General features: G+C 50.7%; 2 protein-coding genes across 3 annotated transcripts in view; both read right to left on the bottom strand.

Annotated features, from left to right (window-relative positions):
• Nucleotides 1-33: 33 nt before the first annotated feature.
• Nucleotides 34-19,661, bottom strand: part of RPL26 (ribosomal protein L26) — a 225,024-nt gene continuing 205,396 nt past the window's right edge. Inside the window, exons 1-4 of one of the 2 annotated variants that reach the window (XM_006752375.3) lie at nt 5,454-5,557; nt 4,374-4,546; nt 3,110-3,250; nt 34-214 (exon numbers count right to left, since the gene is read on the bottom strand). In XM_006752375.3, coding sequence (XP_006752438.2) covers nt 86-214; nt 3,110-3,250; nt 4,374-4,541 — 438 coding nt within the window. In that variant the 5' untranslated portion in view covers nt 4,542-4,546; nt 5,454-5,557 and the 3' untranslated portion in view covers nt 34-85. Of the gene's footprint in view, nt 215-3,109; nt 3,251-4,373; nt 4,547-5,453; nt 5,558-19,661 lie in introns of those variants that run through there. The other variant, XM_081805740.1, reaches the window with a different exon arrangement.
• Nucleotides 12,617-13,264, bottom strand: RNF222 (ring finger protein 222). The gene has a single exon (XM_006738216.3). The coding sequence runs from the start codon at nt 13,235-13,237 to the stop codon at nt 12,617-12,619; it is 621 nt and encodes a 206-aa protein (XP_006738279.2). The 5' UTR covers nt 13,238-13,264.

Below are 19,661 nucleotides of genomic sequence, written 5' to 3'. Positions count from 1 at the left end.
GGAGGTGGTATTCCCCAAGCACCGCACAGGAAGTAAAGGCTCTTCGTTTTAACAGTTTTTATTTCAAGTCGCATATAAGATTACTTTACTCCTGCATCTTCTCAATTGTTTCTTCCTTATATTTGCCCTTTTCCTTTCCTACTTGGCGAGATTTGGCTTTACGTTCAAGGATCTTTTTGCGGTCTTTGTCCAGTTTTAGTCTGGTGATAACCACCTGCAGAAAAACAAAACACTTCTAAGCTTTACACAGTTACCAGCTTCACAGGCTAACCAAGTCATACACATTGTTGTTTCTACTATTACTTGAGAATCATCAAGTTGGAATGTAAATGTAGCTTCAACCCACAAAACCACAGTACAGATCTTGTTGTGACCAATCTAATTGTTCAAGGTCTCCAGATGATGGTGGATTTAGGTCTTATGAAGGAAGGCGAGGAACAGGGGAAAAGGGCACTAAACCAGGTCTGGGAACACAGCATAAAACGACCAAAAGAGAAAATCGCTGCCATCATGGAGCCTGTACTTTATATGGGCACAGAGAAAACAAAGTTAAGTGGAGGTACGTCAGGCTCTGATACACAGAAAAACAGGGCAATATGGGGGAGGACAGCTGACGAGCAGGGGCTAAGTCCTACGGGGTGATTAAAAAAGGCCCAAGAGACAAGGCTACATGCGGACACCTGAAACCTCGAGCGTGTTACAGTGAGAGACGTCCAACGTCAGTACTGTATGATGTTGGGGACATGTGGAACCGTAAAAAGTCCAACTGTGACAACAAGAATAAAATGGTCAGTAAGGGATGGGGGACAGGACAGATGTTAAGGGTATAAACTTATAAACCGTAAGTGCTACAGATATAATGTGCAGCAGTGATACATACACAATATTGTCTCATAATCATCAAACTTGCTAAGAGACCAGAACTTCGTTACTCCAACTACTAAAAATAGTTACGTAGTGGGCGCCTGGGTGGCTCAGTTGGTTAAGCGACTGCCTTCGGCTCAGGTCATGATCCTGGAGTCCCGGGATCGAGTCCCGTATCGGGCTCCCTGCTTGGCAGGGAGTCTGCCTCTCTCTCTGACCCTCCCCCCTCTCATGCTCTCTATCTCATTCTCTCTCTCAAATAAATAAATAAAATCTTTAAAAAAAAAAAAATAGTTACGTAGTATGTTAGAAGTGCTAATTATCGCTACAATGCCAATCCTTTTATATACAAATCTACCAAACTAACATTTATCTTACACACCTTGAATTTACACATTAGGTCAAATGTATTTCATTAATAGAAAACAAAAAAGACAAACACCTGAAAAGAAAGGTGAACATCTGAGGAAAGTGAAGAATTGTTTTGGTAAAAGTACAGCAAGTACAAAGGTCCAGAGGCAGGAGAACTTAAAAAAAAGTTGTATAGGTGCGTGTTTTTCAAGTGAGCCTAAGACTCAACCGGAGAGCTTGTTAAAACAGATCCCTGGATCCTGCCCCCAGTAAAGCTGGGAACAGAATCTGGAATTCTGTCAAGTGGCCAGGTGATGCTAACAGCAGACACAATGAGTAGCCGCATGGCTGTGGGAGGCGGCCAGCAGACTAGGTCACAAAGAGGGGCCGTCTACAAGTGACTGGTGAGGGGGTCAAGGAAGGCCTTGTAGGCCACACTGGAAACAGATGGGATTCTGGGTATAACGTGCACCAGCCAATGGGTGGGTGGGGTGGAGATATAAACAATAAATGGCGGGCGCCTGGGTGGCTCAGTTGGTTAGGCGACTGCCTTCGGCTCAGGTCATGATCCTGGAGTCCCGGGATCGAGTCCCGCATCAGGCTCCCTGCTCGGCAGGGAGTCTGCTTCTCCCTCTGACCTTCCCCCTTCTCATGTGCTCTCTCTCATTCTCTCTCTCTCAAATAAATAAATAAAATCTTTAAAAAAAAAAAACAAAAAACAATAAATGGCATTTTTGTCCTGAGCAAATGGGAGGATAGAGCTGCCATACACTGTGATGGTGGCAAACCGTGGACAAAATCTTAAGTCTGAACACATCAGGTTTGAGGTTATCAATCAGAAATCCAAAATAAGACAACTGGGTGTTGAGGTCTGGGTTACAGTCCTCTGCCTTTAGAGGCCTGAAGTCCTTAGACTGAAATAAAGAGATGAAGACGATCACTGAGCCACAGCGAAGGAAACTGTTACGTCCCATGCTGTGCTACCTTGGAAAGACTAAGAATCTATCACTGGATTGGTGACCCAGACAACAGCTGATCTACTGGTGTTTCAGACACAGGACTAGCGAAGGCTAGAAATCGGCAAAGTCCTTGCTCTCAGGAGACACATACTAAAGGAATTAGAGGGAAGTGTCATGATGCTTATAATCCACTGGGGGTAGGGAAAATATTACTAGTGAATTCCAGGTGAAAGAGATGCAGGAATTTTGCCACACCAATCCTTCAGCTTTCCCGTACTTCGGAAAAAACAGATTTATGGCAGCATAAGATCTTTTAAAAATTGGAAGAGAGAAATTAGAGACTGAAATAGCAGAGAATTCATATCCAAGTCCCGAACAGGTACGTACTATGGGAAACAGACCGGATTTTTCTATCCTGGCTCAAACACTACCACTACCCATGAGAAGATCTTAGTTTCTGGGCTTCAGTTTTTTTCCCCATTAATACTTTGCAGGGTTGTAAAGCTGCCACACTGATTACTTGGCTTTATCTTTTTAAGATTAAATTTTTGGGGGTGTGGGGGGAGAGCCAGCAAGAGAGCACTAGCGAGACAGCACATAGTGGGAGGGGGCAGAGGGAAAGTGAGTCTCAGTCATACTGTGCTGAGCGGGGAGCCCCGAAGGAGGGCTCGATCTCATGACCTGAGCCAAAACCAAGAGTCGGACACTTAACTGACTGAGCCACCCAGACGCCCTGTTTACTCGGCTTTAATACTAAAAGTGAAGAGGCTACCAGCTCCATTTAATAGGAAAACCACCCTATTTCCTGGATGTTAAGATTTGTTCACAGTAGCTTTTGCGAGAAAGATAACATGGCCCTGCAAACAAGCAATCACATCTGCCAACACTTCCTGTACTTTCCTTCTCTTCTCGTGAGCATTCTCAACAACACCTACCTTGCTAGGGTGAATGCCCACATGGACGGTTGTGCCGTTTGCCTTCTCTCGCTGCACTCGTTCAATGTAGATGACGTACTTCTTCCTGTAAACCTGGACTACTTTGCCAATCTGCTGACCTTTGTAGTGTCCTCGCACAACCTAAATGTAAGTTCAAAAAGAACAGAAATATTAAGATTAACCTTGGGAACCAGGAAAGCTACAAATCACATAAACATCCTTCACTCTATCAGATAGGGAAGTCCTTTCAATTTTGAATAATGGAAACGTTCCAATAATTCCCTCTGGCTTTAGCCTGCCAATAAACCATGTCCCCGTATAAATCTAGTGATGGACAGGGCATCCATCAACTGGTGGTCCACAAGCAGCTGTGGGCTTGGTAAAAGGTCAAAAGAGCCCACTTTGGCTTTTCGTAGCAAGTTGACAACAAGGAACTTTACTCCATCTCAAAGGAAGCCAGAGGCCACAAGATCAAATCCACAACCCATTAACATGTCCAACCCAGTGCCAGAGAGGGCAGCAGCAAGTACGTATGGGAGCCGTTCTTTCCCAACGTCTAAGTTTCCTACCCCAGAGTCCTAGTGATCCTCAGTTTGTCAGGAAGCAACAGAAAGTGCTTCTGCACAGATGCTTCTTTCCAGCTGCAGATTTTCGCGTGTTAAGAGATCTTGAAAACAGAGACCACCGGGCAAATCTAGCACCAGTCCAGTGGCAACCAATGGCTGTCGTCAACCCACACCACTACCTGGGGACTAGGTTTTCTATTTAAATGGGCGCTCACCTCCTCAAATACTAGGGCCAGGCAAGCTGCTTTAGAGACTTGCCTGAATCTTGTAATCAACAGCTGCAGGCTACAGCTAGGAAAACACGTATAGAGATTTTCACTTAAATCGATTTGACAAGTTATTCACTGGTAAACACAAAACCACCATGTAAAATGATGGTTCGGTTAGGGCTTCCGTATCTGGGTCTTGAGTCAACTCAGTGAACTGGTCCTCAAACGCATCTCTGGCGACCAACCACACCGAGAAAAAGCTCATCACAAAGGAACGTGCTGGTTCTGAACCACCTCTCTTCTTCTGGTTGTTATGTCCTCATTCTGATGCTTGGGACAATCGATACTTTTTCCTGTTTGATTCTTTAGCTCCCTTTTGCACTCCTGTTCTGGGAGCAACGTCTCAGGTGTATCACTCCCAGAACGCAATCCCTCTTCCAGGTCTGGTGTGCGGGACATCCGCCAAGACGACCCGAACGTGGTACCGACCTGCACTTCATCATCCTTTCGGATGGGCATGGATCGAACGTTGTACTTCTGTCTCAGCTCTTTGGAAAGAGGGGAAGACATGATCTTCCTGCGAATGTGGGAAGGTGCATTGAAATGCCGCTTTCGGTTCTTGCTCCGGTCAGAAGTCACAAAGGGATTAAACTTCATTTTGGCTAAAGATAAAAGTAAAAAGACACGTCAACCCTTAAATGATCACAATCTCGTCCAGTTTCCAAACAGGTAACAGTAACTTTCACCTTGAGAGATTGGAAAGCCCACGGAAACGGTCATGTTCAACCGGGATGTTTTCTGTTATTTGTTTATGGGATAAAGAATTCCCCGGGCACCTGGGTGGCTCAGGGCATGATCCCAGGGTCCTGCGTAGGGCTCCCTGCTCAGCGGGGAGTCTGCTTCTCCCTCTCCTGCTCTGCCTGCCGCTCCCCCCTGCTTGTGCTAATAAAAAATCTTAAAAAAAAAAAATTCTCCATCAGTAACACACTTGCTTCACTTCACACCCTCCAAACTCTTGAAATCAGACAGACAAGACGGGGCTCGCATCTCCGATGCGTGAAGGCAAAAGAGACCCACAACTCAGTTATTCAATCAGAACACCACGCTTTGCAAAGACCAACCAACGTCAATACGCTACGGACTCGGGTGTGAGCACATTCAGCTCCCTACAAAATGCATCGGCTCCTTCGTCCCCAAGCCCGGGAAGGGCTACACATCTCGGGGCCAAAAAGCCTTCTCCTGGGCGACCGCGGCCTCCAAGTTCCCTGGCTTTACCAGGAAATTATTTCGAGGCCATTCTTTAAGAAACTACGCCGTCTAGACTTATCTCCATCCCCACAGAACCCTTCCCCTCCAGAAGCCGATACCGAGTTCCCAAACCCCCTTTCCTCCTCCCTTCCCGGGCTCGGCGGCCCCCAAGCTTGCGGGAAAACAGGTCGAGACCATCCTAGCCCCTCTCCCTGGGTGCTATTCGTCCGCCGGGAGAACATCGGGCCCCTGGGGTCAAAAGACATCGCGCCCCCGAACGGATGGCCGTGGATTTCTCGCACCGGCACGGCCAAAACTCACCCGGTGCCGCTTCAGCGATGGCCGCAAGAGGGAAGAGAGCCACACGTTACTTCCGGTTCTGTAAGTTGACTAGAGATCTCGCGAGACCGATCATCTCTTGGCGCGAGACAGGCGCGGGGTTTGAACGAGAAGAGGAAACTGGAAAGAAATTGATGACTAGTGTCCCCCCGCGGCATGGAGGGGAACTGCAAGGAACTGCAAAACTGCCTTTTCTAGGGCCTGGTGCCTCCCTTGGGAGACCTGGGTTCTGCCCCTGGGTGCTCCGGGAAGGGGCGTTCCTGGGCTGGTGGCGGAGGCTGTTCAGGGTGTGACTGTCCCGGTGGTGAGGGCGTGGTGAGGGAGCGGGTGCCCCATTCGCCGGGAAAGGGCAGGTTTTACTAGCGGCCGCCGGGTGACGCCGGGCCTGCGGCCGCCGGTCACCTCGGCTCGGTGGACACGGCTCGTGGCGCTGGCGTATCGAGGGCGCCGGTCTTTCGATGAGCTGGCTGCCGCCCCGCCCCGCGATCCGTCCCTGCCCCGCGTCAGGAGGTCTGCACCTGCGTTTCTAACGAGCTCGCAGGTGATGCCCAGGGTGCCGGCCCGAGACCCCACTTGGAAGGAGGCCTTTGCAAGCGGAGAGCTGTGCCCCTTTCTGAATGTTACTGCCCGCTGTCCTTCGGTTCAGGGTCTGATGGAAGCGGGGCGGGGGACGGGGTGCGCTCCCCTGCAAACGGATGCTGGGGCAGGCTGCGGGGGCGGGGGGTGAGCTCCTGCAGTTTGCCTGGCCGCGCACCTGGTGGGGGATCCTTTTCTGTCGAATGACTAAATGCATTGTCATTGAATGAATGCTGCGGTGTCATACTAACGGAAGACACACATTTCATGATAATTCGTAAGATGTAGTGAGCTTGCTGAGTCCTGGGGACACTCTTCTACTCACTTTACGTTGTTTACTCCTTTAATCCAAATAGCCTTGTGATACTTGGGCAGTATTATTGTTCCCATTATACAGATGGGGTTATTGAGCCACAGAGAAGTGAGAGGAACTCGTGCAAGTTAGGTAGAACACTTAGGTTATAGATGGACCCATGCAGGCTCTTCCCAGTCCCTTCTGTATATGGTCCCAATTTCTAGGTCTGCATTGGGTCAAGTCAAAGAGTGAGAAACCATGTCCTTGAGGAGCCAGAGTAAAGCCAGTAAATAATATGGGTTTTCATGATTTAAAAAAGTTGTGTTTTAAATATACTGTAAAGAGCCCTAGATTTCATTCTTTTTTTTATTTTTAAGATTTTATTTATTTATTTGATAGAGAGAGAGAGCGCACAAGCAGGGGGAGTGGCAGGCAGAGGGAGAAGCAGGCTCCCTGCTGAGCAGGGAGCCCGACATGGGGCTCCATCCCAGGACCCTGGGATCATGACCTGAGCCAAAGTCAGATGCTTAGCCAACTGAGCCAAGCGTCTGACTTTGGCTCAGGTCATGATCCCGAGTCCCAGAACCAAGCCCCACATGGGGCTCCCTGCTCAAGGGGGAGTCGGCTTCTCCCTCTGCTCCTCACCCCGCTCGTGCTCTCTCTCTCAAATAAATAAATAAAATCTTTTAAAAATTCAGTGAGAATACCTCTACTGCTATTCTTTTTTTAAAAAATAAACTCTACACCCAACGTGGGGCTCAGACTAACAACCCTGAGATCAAGAGCCACATGCTCTAGGACTGAGTGGCCCTGGCTCCCCTGTAATTCTTTCCAACAAATGTTTATGCAGCATCTTTTGCAAGTCGGTCCCCGATCTGGACACTGGAGTTGCAAAGTGCAATTGGTTAAAGCTTCTGCCTACTGGAAGCTCATTGTCTAAAAGGAGAGATAAGCAGTGAAACTGACAATCAGGGAACCCCCAGGAAAAGTGCTTGATGAGCCTTGCTCTTGGTGCTTCTTCTTCTTCTTCTTTTTTTTTTTAGAGAGAGAGCTCAGGGGGAGAGGCAGAGGAAGAGGGAGGGAGAGAATTTTAAGCAGGCTCCATGCTGAGCCCATTGCTGGGCTCCATCTCATCACCCTGAGATCATGATCTGAGCCGAAACCAAGAGTTGGCCGCTCAACCAACGGAGCCACCCAGGCGCCCCGCCCTTGGTGCTTCTGTGCTGTAGGAATAAGAGAGAGCTCTGGGGTCAGGGAAGACTTCTGGGGTGAGATCACCCTTGGCCGAGTTTGGAAGAATATTACAATTAGCTCCATGAGGCGGCAGTGGGAATCGCTGGAGGGAAGTCTTGGAGGTGTGCAGCAGCTTGACGTGGTGGTGGCAGGAGCCAGGTCCTTGTGGCTGGAGAGAGGAGCCTTCAGGGAAAAGCCCACAGGGATCCAGGATGAGCTGAATCTGACTGGGTTGCTGAAAGTTACAGGGAGCCGCTGAACGCTCCTGCCTTCCTATCTTGCCTTCCTTTGGGGTCTTCTCTCTTCTTGTTCTTGGGTTCCCTGAACCCCTCTTTTCTCTCTTTCTTTTTTTAAAGTTTTATTTATTTAAGTAATCTCTACACCCAACGTGGGGCTCGAACTCACAACCCCGAGATCAAGAGTCAAGTGCTCTCCTGACTGAGCCAGCCAGGCACCTATTAACTCCCTCTTCTTCAGGGCTCCCCTATCCTCTCCTCTCTTCCCACAAAGGTCTTCTCTGTTCCCTCATCCTGCCCATCATTCTCTGCTGTCGCCCTTCCCTCCGGAGGCCTCCTTAGCTCCACACCCCCCTCCCCCATGCAACACTGAGTAACTGAAATTAAACCTCCAGGCCACCATTTGGATAGCGCAATCACTTTATATGGTGTGAAGATTGCCAGGGTACAAATTGTACACACAGATGCAAATTACGGGTAGCCTCGTTGGGGAGTGTGTTTACCTGCATAAAATGTCTCAGCTCCACCCCATGTGACCCTCTGGCCACCTAGCCTGGCTGCTCCATGTCTCTTCCGGACATGCCTCTTACATGATTTGGAAAAGGTCCTTTTAAACGGACTCTTTGGGGTTGTTTCGAGGCTGGTCTTTGTGAAGCCCTAAGACAAACCAACTATCCAGATTCCACACCTAAGTCCCTTGCACTCAACTTTTTTTCCTAGACACCAAACCATCCCATTTATTCCTTCCTTCCTGCTTGCTTGCCTTCACTCAGGCATTCTTCAAATATTTCTCCAACTCTTACTCTTTACCAAATCCTAAGCCAGGCACTGCGATACAAAGATCAGTAAGATCTAGCCTCCCCTCAAGGAGCACAGTGTCCAGAAGGAAGAAATGGCCCTGTGAACAAATAGGCATAACAAAGTGTCCCTGGGAAGATGATGGGATGGGTCAATTCTTTTTTTTTTTTTTTAAAGATTTTATTTATTTATTTACTTGAGAGAGAGAGAGAGAGAGAAACAGCATGAGAGCGGAGAGGGTCAGAGGGAGAAGCAGGCTCCCTGCTGAGCCGGGAGCCCGATGTGGGACTCGATCCCAGGACCCCGGGATCATGACCTGAGCTGAAGGCAGTCGCTTAACCAACTGAGCCACCCAGGCGCCCCGGGATGGGTCAATTCTGACTGAGGTTGGGCGTGGGGAAATCTTCACCGGTAACCCTTGAACTGCTTCTGGAAAGCTAGGGAGGAGTTTTCCAGGCAGAGAGCCACCCGAACCAAGGCCCAGAGGTCTGCACCAGCACCACCTGTTGGATCTACCAAGAGTTTGTGTTGAGAATTAGTTTGTACCAGGTAAAAGGAGGATGAGGGAGAGTGAAGATGGGGCCAGATTGTTTTGTGCCACCATGGGGCACCTGGGTGGCTCACTTCGTTGGGCATCTGCCTTCAGCTCAGGTCTTGATCCCAGGATCCTGGGATCGAGCCCCGCATCAGGCTCCCTGCTCTGCGGGGAGTCTGCTTCTCCCTCTCCCTCTGCCCGCCACTCCCCCTGTTTGTGCTCTCTCTCTCTGACAAATAAATAAATAAATCTTTCTTTAAAAAAACGTTATTGTGAGGGGAGGTAGCAAAGTGTGTGTGTGTGTGTGTGTGTGTGTAAGGGGGATGCCCTTGGATAAGGGGAGGAAGAGAAGAGGAACAGTTTACGTTTAATCCCAGGCATCCATCCATCTGTCTATCTATCTCTTTATCTGATGGTATCTTCCTGTGGTGCCCTGACCTCAGGGGGGTTGCTTAAAGCAAAAACTTTTACTTGACAAAGGAAAGGAAGGGTAGAGAAAAAATCAAAACAAGCACACTGAATGATCCGGCCCAAAGAAGTGCAGAGGAACTAAGAAACACTGAGTCAAATGTTAAGCTTTTTACCTTCCTTCCTGGTGTGCCTGTTCAGCAGAAGATGTCACACCTCTAACCAGACAAACCAGCCCCACTGAGCCAGGAGCTGACACTCTCAGGCTGCAGGACAGGTAGTCGGGCAGCTCTCGAATGTTCTTGGGGCCAGAGCCTCATGGGGCAACAGGTATTACACTGAAGATATCTTTAGCATCTAATAGCATTTTTCAATTTGATTTTTTAAAAAGATTTTATTTATTTATTTGAGAGAGGAGCAAGAGAGCACAGAGGGAGAGTGAGAGGGAGACACCCCGCTAAGCAGGGAGCCTGATGCGGGACTCGATCCCAGGACCCTGAGATCAACACCTGAGTAGAAGGCAGACACTTAATCGACTGAGCCACCCAGGTGCCCCTTCAATTTAATTTTTGAACAAGTGTTTGCTTGTTTCAAAAAGTATCAAAAGGAGGGGCTCCTGGGTGGCTCAGTGGGTTAAGCACCTGCCTTTGGCTAGGGTCATGATTCCGGGGTCCTGGGATCGAGCTCCATTTTGGGCTCCCTGCTCAGTGGGAAGTCTGCTTCTTCCTCTCCCTCTGACCTCCCCACTAATGCTCTAGCAGTCTCTCTCTCTCTCTCTCTCAGATGAATTTTAAAAAAAAGTATCAAAGGGAAAGGGAAAATCACCCCTGTCCTGTTCCATCAGCCTCTCATCCCCTTGCCCAGTTAATTACTGTTATTAGTCTTTTGCATGATCTTCCCAATTTCTTGATGCATAAATAAGCACATAGGAACGTGAATTCTTATCCCCCCCCCTTCCACACTGTTCCACACCACGTTTATCCCATTGGCCACTGGAGACGTTCTATGGGGGTATACGCAAGTCTCTCTAGAGGATACATTTCTAGGACAGGACTTGCTGGGTCAAAGTGGAAATTTTGATAGCAACGGTCAAATTTCCCTTCCTAGGGGTTTTACCCATATATATCCCCACCACCTCACCTGCTTTCCCTCAGCTTTGGCAGCAGAGGGAAAAATGGTATACCCGCAGAAATCTTAATTTGCCTTTCCTTCACAAGTGTGACTGCCTAAAATGTTTAAGACCCATTTGCATTTGTCTTTTCCTGTTGTCTCTTTCATCTAATGTGAATTATCTGGAATGTCAGAGCTCAGAGCTTCCCACATGCATTGGCAATGTCTCTGGAATCTTTGAGAAAATAGATACCTTTATTTAAAATATAGCCATTTGGCATCCTTTGAAAATAAAAGAAGTGCCATCTACAGGTCACCGCTGAACAATATGAAAATGCTACAGGTATTTTGAGGTTAAAACAGACTCATTAACATTTTTAGTCCTATAATAAATATGTTTCCCACGGATCCACCTGTATCCCTTCCCCCCCAAATAGCACCAATGCTCTTCTCTAGTCTTAAAAAGAGCATAAAGAAACCCGTAAGTTAAGTGTTTTAAATCAGCCCTCCCTGTGTCCCAAATATCCCCTGTAGGGTGGACCCCATTCCCAAGTGGTCCCCACATGGACACCACTCCGGGGATTTGGGAACCAGATAAGAGGCAGATCTTTCCCCACAGATAGCAAACTTTGCTGAGAGTGGTATAGTTTGTGGGGGGCTTAGCTCCTGGCACCTCTGCTGGGGCGGGGGGAGAGCAACCACCTATTTGAGAGAGTAGCTGAACGTTTTTGTTGTTGTTGTTGTTTTTAATCCACAAATTAAGATTACGGGCCTTAATGAACAGAAAAACAGCTGTTGGCAAGTGACTTGCCCCACAGGCAAGACTCAGTCTGAGGCTTTCTGAGTGGATCTCCTCGCCGAGCCCCGGCACAGGCCAGGGTGGGGTCTGCAGGACCTGGGGTTCAGCATTTGTGGAAACCTTGGCATCCCTGACAAGTATAGCTATTTTCTGCCCCACCCATCCTCGCCCAGGCCAGCTGGGAAACTGGTCCAACTGGTGTGGCCTCTAATGAGTGGTTCGGTCATGAGGAGGAGGACCTGGACTGGGAGGGAGGCGGGAGTCCCCAGGGGTTAATTGTGCTCACATAGTTCTCCACTGACTCAAGTCTCAGCCATTGGGCTCCCCCCTCGCCCCCCTACGCCCCTCGCACTCCCAGCCTGCCCGTCCATCCTTGAGAACCCCAGGACTCAAGCTCTGGACCATTCCTTGGGCCTTGGGGAGACCTCTGGCTTTGTTTGTGGGCCACTTTGCTAGCCTCAGCCCCTGTTCCCCAGGTAGGCCCTTTTCTGTTACGTCCCCCAGAGATCCTGGGCCACAGCCTCTGAGATCAGCTTCTCTCCCAGCGAACACCTTCCAGGCTGGTGACTTGGGGGTGGGAAGGCATACGCTTGCCCAGCTGTGAGGCTCATGGATGGTTGCTGAGGTCGTGGGAAAGGTGCTTTTGGCCCCCGAGCCGCCCCTTTTATTGGCTCCTGAGAGCAAGCTAGAGAAGCCTGGGTGGGAATTCTGACCTGGACGAGTCCTGCCGTTGGGCCCCCCTCCAGCCACAACGGAGCCCCACCTGGCTTCAGGTAGGTCACCTGGCAGATAGGGGACGGCGCCTCGGGGCTGGTGACCCCAACCCCACAGGAAGGGAGGACCACCCATCTTCCCACCTTCCTCAGTTCCAGCCCAGAGAAAGGGGAAGTATCTGCAGAGAATACCTCCTCCCCGAGGGGGCGGGACACAGCTGTTGCTTCCGAGAAGGGGAGGGCACCCCATTTTGCACCCTAGCCTGCAGCGTGGAGCTGGGGTTTGGCCCCGAGCTCAGCTCCAGCCGCAGAGATCGCCAGCCCCCAGCCACCCCGACCCGACCGGGTGGGGGCGGGCGGAGCGGGAGGTGAGGCTGCCATCCAGGCCGCTGGCCCCGGGCCTCACCCCCCCTCGCCCCCCCAGCTCAGCGCAGGGCGGCGCTCAGGCCTGCTTCCTCACCAGCAGCACCCAGGGCAGGATGGCGGCCACCACGGCCACCACGGCGATGAGAGTGATGAGCAGCAGGGCCCGCGAGCGGCAGCAGAAGGCCCGGCCCGAGCTGGGGGCCAGCGAGGCCTCGGACAGCCCGGCCAGGTTGCGCCGGGGCAGCACGCTGTCCTGCTCCCCCAGGGGCATCCCGTGGCGGCTGATGACGAAGATCTGCGGCTCCCGGGCCAGGCCGGGCGGCAGGTCCAAGGGGAGCGGGGCGCCCTGGCTCGGGGCCGGCCTCCACACCTGCTGGACGGCGGCCAGGGGGTTCGTGTGGCCCAGGGCGTCGGGCAGGCCCACGGGCACGGCCAGGGTCTGCGAGCCGCGGTCCAGCACCGAGGGCCAGCGGGAGCTCTTCTTGCTGAGGAAGGTGACGTAGCGGCAGATGGGGCAGACGATGGTCCTCGGCACCTGGCTGTCCACGCGGCTCGAGAGCAGGTACTTGACCAGGCAGTCGTGGCAGAACACGTGGCCGCAGCTCAGCGTGCGGCTGGCGCCGTCCAGGTCGCGGAGCTTCTCGTAGCACACGGGGCACTCGCTGCCCGAGCTGTCCTTGCTCTCCCCTTCGGACATGGCCACTATGCGAAGGCAGGGCCTTGGCTGCGGGAGGGAAAGGCGCTCAGCCTCCTCGCCTTTCCCTCCTTCCCAACGCCCTCCCACACCTCCTGTCTCCTGCCCCCCTCTTTCATTTTCTCCCCTACTCCTCCCCAGGTGCCTCCCCGACTTACACCAAGACGGAGACCTAGGGCCCAGGCCCCCGAGGAGGAGATGAGGGGGCACTTCTGGAAGGGGGACTGGGAGACCGATAAGGAGAAACCCCAGCCCAGGGAGACTCTGGATCCAGGTGCATGGAACGTGCTGAAGGTGTAACCTGCCTAATAACTCACCTCAACCATGACATGCACACTGGGTGAGGTCACTACCTCACCTCTTCCTGCTTTGATGCCCAAAGTGAAGGCAGGAGGACCCAGTCCCGGCTCCACGCCACCCCCAGGGTGGGGGGAGGAAGCAGGCAGCTAAGCAGATGCTCCCCCAGACTCAGCCCTGTCTCCACTGTGGGTCTATACCCAGAGTGGTCATTTTCCAGGAGATCCTCTGCTCCTCCTCTAACTCCCCACTCAGGGATTGGCCGATCCATTGGATCGTATCCAGCCATTGAATTGCGTTCCTCTGTGCTAAGCGTGGCCATAAAGCAATGACTGCTTTGAAAATAAAGCTCAGAACTTACACATCCAAATGCCTGCTGGCCCTCTGTGCAGTCACGGCCGGGAGCTGTGGGCTCGCGCCTCCACCTGCCACAGCTCACTCATTCTTCAAATTCTCACTGGGCTGCCTAAGGCAGCGAGAGAACCTTCTGATTAACCTTGGTAAAGGCAGATTTTCATCCTTCGAGGATATGTCTGGGATGCTGGAAGTGGCCGAAGTCACTGGGAGCCGAGCCTGGTGAGAAAGTCACTAAGTGAGTTTTAAACATTATCTGGGAGCAAACGAGTGACCCCAGAGATGTTCTCAGCAAGGGCAGAATTGTTGGATTAAGTCCACAGCTTCCCAAGATGTTGACTTTGAAGGCAGACACCAGCTTGGGAGGTCCAAGCGTCCTCACTTAAAAGTCCCCCGTATCACAACTGTGTAGCCTCAACTCCTCTAGATCAGCCTCTTTAGAAGGAACTGCGATCACGTGTCACTGATATTTTCTTCCATCAAGGATGTAGACAAAAGACACCTGAACACAAATAGAACTCTGTGCCAGCCCCCATACCCAAGAGATGACCTAATGGGAACAGGATCAATTACCAGAAAAGACTATAGTTTCTCAAATCATAAGTCTTTTGGAATCTCTCTCCTCTCTTGGTGTAGTTCTAAATGCATTTTGCCAAGTTGAAAATGTCCCATAAGAAATAAGGAGCAAAAATACAGAAAGGTGGGGATAGGGGACCTGGGACCCTGGAGGCAGCACGAAAACCTTTTCAAGCTTTGGTCTCTGGGTGATCAATGTGGCCCCCCAGGCTGGGGGTGACGGCTTCAAGGGTTCAGACTCTGGAACTGAGTTGAAATCCTTGATAACAGCCATTATTGTCTCTAAAACCTCAGGCAAATTGTTTAACCTGAGCCTGTTCCCCATCTTAAGATGGGGTTAATAATATTGTCTTCTTCTCAGAGTTGTTCAGAGTATTTTTTTTTTAAGATTTTAATTATTTATTTGACAGAGACAGCGAGCACGAGCAGGGGGAGGGGCAGAGGGAGAGGGACAAGCAGACTCCCCTTTGAGCAGGGAGCCTGACGCAGTGTTCGATCCCAGGACCCTGGGATCATCATGACCTGAGCCAAAGGCAGATGCTTAACTGAGCCATCCAGGTGCCCCTGGAGTTGTTCAAAGTATTAAGTGAGCTGATGTGAGTGAAGAGTATGTGCTCAACAAATGGTAGGTGTCATTGTTAAGGCCAGCCGAATCCTCTCCCCTCCTAGCATCTACCTTCCTCTCCTTCCTTCTCCTTCCCTGTTGTTCCTTATTATATAGATGACTAAAAAAAATAACACACACCCCTGACAGAGGGCAGCTCCCCTCAAATTAGAATAATTGTACAAGACGATGAAGATCTGCGGCTCCTGGGGCAGACTGGGCAACAAGTCCAAGGAGAGATTAGGTAAGTGATGGGCAATAGATAACAATTAAGATGGTGGTTCCAATGTTTCTGTCATTTCTGTTTTGTAACACACTTGCCAATGTCTAAACTGAACTGGGATTTTCTCAAGGATGACCATGAGTCTCTTAAGCCAACTGCTAACATATCTCCCTGATTTCACAGTGCCCCACGGGCATATGGCAGCAATTCCATCCATCCATCCATCCAATTGATCATCCATCCATCCATCCATCCATCCATCCAGTTGATCATCCATCCATCCATCCATCCATCCATCCATCCATCCATCCAGTTGATCATCCATCCATCCATCCATCCAGTTGATCATCCATCCATCCATCCATCCATCCATCCATCCATCCATCCATCCAATTGATCATCCATCCATCCATCCGTCCATCCATCCATCCATCCATCCAATTGCTCATCCATCCATCCATCATCCATCCATCCATCCATCCATCCATCCATCCATCCATCCAATTATTCAACAAATAGTTATTGAGCTCCTGCTGTGTGCTAGGTCCTGAGCTTTGGCATTGGAGATAAGTAGGATCAAGAAGGTCCTTCATGAAACTTTAGAGCCTAGGGGACACGCATAACTGTTTTTGAGAAAGATTTTTTTTTTAAAGGAGGAATGGTGATTAGTAGCTGAAGTTGTTTGGGTAACTGAGAAGTAGGTATCAAGGTAGGCAAGAGAATTAAAGCAGATAGTTAAGAGAATGCTAGGGGAAGGAAGGACTTTTGAGGTCATTTAGTTAAATCTAGTTTTATAGGGGAGCAGACCCAGGTCCAGAGAAGGGGAAATGACTTGGTTGAGGTCACTTGGGAAGGTAACAGAGAGAAGAGAGATGGCAGAGAGAGAGGGAGAGAGGAGATTCCATAGATGACATAGAGAACATTAGTTGAGTTGTGAGAAGCTATTTAGCTGAGTCAGGATGCACTATCCTCCTTGGGATGAGCAGGGGAGGGGGGAGGAGAGCCTCTAATTTTGGAGGCTGAAGAAAAGTAAAAGGAATCCAGGTGTGCAGAAGACATCCCAGGTCCCCACTGGTGGCCTCCCTGGGTAATCCTTTCTTCTTCCTGTGCTTCGAGAGCAGCACGTCTCTCATGCCTAGACAGTGCCACCCTCCCCCACCTTCCACTCACCTCCCTCTCTCACCACCCTTTCTCACTTCCCTCTCTCACCTCCCTTTCTCGGTCTTTGCCAGCCCTCTCCCTCCTTGCGTCCCTCCCTTTCTCTTGATTCCATTTCATTCTTGATCCTTGAGTTCTTCTCATGGGCCTGCCTCTGTCTGGGGTGCTGGGGCCAGGCTGAGGGCAGCAGAAGAAATGCAAGGAACGTGCTCTGGCTTGGGCGCACTCCAGCTCAATTACAACGTGAGACATTATGTGCCAAAAGGCACCCCCACTGGTGCTTTAGGAGACTGTGGGAGAGGAGGCCTGGAAAGTCTTCCCAGGTGAGGTGGGACCAGTGTTGAGCTTATAATTATAATTATAACAGCGACCATTTATTGAACACTAATTATGTGCTTGGCATGTTGCATCCCTTCCTCATGAAATCCTGACAACAACCCAGGGAGGTAGATATTATCCCCATTTTACAGATGAGGGAACTGAGGCTTGGGGCTTAAGTAACTTGTTCAAAGTCGCACGGCTGGGACAGGGGAGACCCAGGGAGCTAGGGACCACTGCCTCTAGCGAGGGTTTCGATGTGCCTCCACGGAGGGCGGTCCAGACCTTGGTCAAAGGAGAGCAGGATGCTGGAATAGGAGATCCAAGCCCTCACAGCTGTGCAGAAACACCGATTTGACAAACATCCACGGATGAAAATACCTTATGTGAGCTCCAGGATCCAGGTGGACATGTTAAATATGTACAGCTTACCCCGTCAAGTAGTTTGTAAAAAAACAAAAACAAAAAGGAATACGTGAAACTTGCTCCATCTTGGTCAAGTCCCTCCTTGACCAGATGTGACTCTAAACAGGGTTGTGACTCCAGCCACCTGTGAGGCCGGGGGGACGACCAGGCTGGCCCAAGGGGGGCTGACCTCATGAAGTCCCAGTGCCGCCATTCACCCAGGGCAGCAGTCCACTGTGAGGACTGGCTGGGGGCTATCGTCAGCCCAGGCGATTCCCGCCTCCCTGCCTTGGGACAGCGAGCCCCTCGAGGCAGAAAGACACTTCTAGGCAGCTGGGCTTCCCTCCTGGATTCCCAAAGCAAGGCCCTATAGCTTCAGCTGTGACCACTCCCCTAGACAGCACATGAACACACACACACACACACCCCTACACCCCTGTGCCTCTCCGGTTTCAGTCCAGAACCTTGCCAAGCTCTGGCTGCACCCCGCTCCCTCCCCGCCCCCAGCCAGGTCCCCAGACTCACTTGGCTGGGACCAGGGAGAGCAGCATCCACCTCTCCACCGCGTCCTCCGCGGAGCAGATCTGAGCCACCCACAGGTGCTGGGCAGACAGCACGTCTTCCTGCTGTTGTCACTTTGACAGCCTCCGCTGAGGCATTTCCTAATGACTGAGCTGGTCGGGAGGACAGCGAAGGGAAGTGAATGTCGCCCAACCCGTTTGAGGCCAGGAGGCTCTTGGCGTTGCCCAGGGGTTTGGCGGCAGCTGCTGGAGTCAGGTGATCTTGACAGGGATGCTCGGAGGGGAGCCCCCATTCTGAGTAGGAGCCCGGGGTGGGTCTCCCAATGGAGGCAGTGACCCAGGAGCCCTCTGACTGAGGCTTCCCACAGGTGGTCTCCCCGGTCCAACAGTAAGAAATGTATCCTCACGGTCCTTCACCCTCCGGGACCCATTTCAGTGATCCTCTCCCCCCACTCCTGCCCCCCTGCTATGCACGGGGTGGAGGGGTCACATCAGCCTCAGTGAAGCTATGACACCCAACGTCGTATACAAATATTTGGGTGATGTGTCCACGTGCATTTGCCATCCATCGAACACTCAGAGGGGCTCAAAGCTCCCAAAGACCAAACCCCATGGGGATAAAGAATGAGGCAGAGTAAAACCAACAAATTGGAAACACAAACCTGCCTGGAAAGAAATCCCTGACATCATGGGAAATAGGGGTAAGTTTCCAAACGGTCTGTGAAATATGATTCTATTTATGTAAATTATACAATTTTTTATAGAGAAAAATCTGGAATAAGACACATCAGACTTGATAGTAGTTATCTCTGGAGGGACTTTCTAACTTACACGTTTCTGTGATACTTGAATTTTCACCCTGGATGTGTGCTTCTTTTTTTTTTATTTTTTTAAAAGATTTTATTTATTTATTCATTAGAGAGCGAGCGAGAGAGAAACAGCATGAGAGGGGAGAGGGTCAGAGGGAGAAGCAGGCTCCCCGCTGAGCTGGGAGCCCGATGTGGGACTCGATCCCAGGACTCCGGGATCATGACCTGAGCCGAAGGCAGTCCCTTAACCAACTGAGCCACCCAGGCGCCCTTCTTTTTTTTTTTTATATATATTTTATTTATTTATTTGAGAGACAAAGAGAGAGCCTACAGAAGTAGGGGGAGGGGCAGAGGGAGAGGGAGAAGCAGGCTCCCCGCTGAGCAGAGAGCCCGAGGCGGGACTCGATCCCAGGACCCTGAGATCATGACATGAGCCGAAGGCAGATGCTTCACCGACTGAGCCACCCAGGCGCCCCTGTGTGCTTGTTTTGTGATCAGAAAAAAATAATCAAGAATAAGGCAGGAACAAAGAGGGGGATGGCAGAGGGACAATGGGAAACCATTTGAGGGATTCCCTCCCAGTTTTCTCAGGACTGGAGGGCCAGTTCTCAAGAAGTTGGCTTTCTTCTGGAAAAAAAAAAAGGAGCTTCCTGGATCCAAGGCACAGTCAGGCATGAGTGTGACTCAGTAGGGTGCCCCAGGATGGCCCCTCCTTGACCTGTCCCATCATGGCCTGGCTCCACGGGCACCCTGAGGCTGGTTGGGAAGGGCAGTCAAGGCAGTGCACCTGGCCACCTCTCCCAGGGACATGGGCATGGCTGAATGCCAACTGTCATGACAGTCTCTCATGTTCTTTCCCCAGGAGCTGAAGGGGAGGAGTTCCAGGCAGTCCTGGATTTAGCAAATAGAAATGTGGACTGCCCGGGGGGAATTTGTATTTCAGATAAATAACAAATACTTCTTCAAGTATAAGTATGCTCAGTCCAATATGTGGATCTTTACTTATACTAAAAAATTATTCGTTCTTTATCTAAAACTCAAATTTCACTGGGCATTTTATATTGTTCATTCTGCAACTCCAGTCTCAGAGGGCTCCCCAAATTTCCCTCCATCAGCACTTCAAAGGGCCATTCAGTAGCTTGGCTCCTGACTCTGCCTAGGG

This window comes from Leptonychotes weddellii, chromosome 15 (assembly GCF_054177405.1).
Source record: "Leptonychotes weddellii isolate Sample4059 chromosome 15, ASM5417740v2, whole genome shotgun sequence".
NCBI classification, from domain to species: domain Eukaryota; kingdom Metazoa; phylum Chordata; class Mammalia; order Carnivora; family Phocidae; genus Leptonychotes; species Leptonychotes weddellii.
This window is presented reverse-complemented; position numbering and strand designations above follow the sequence as displayed.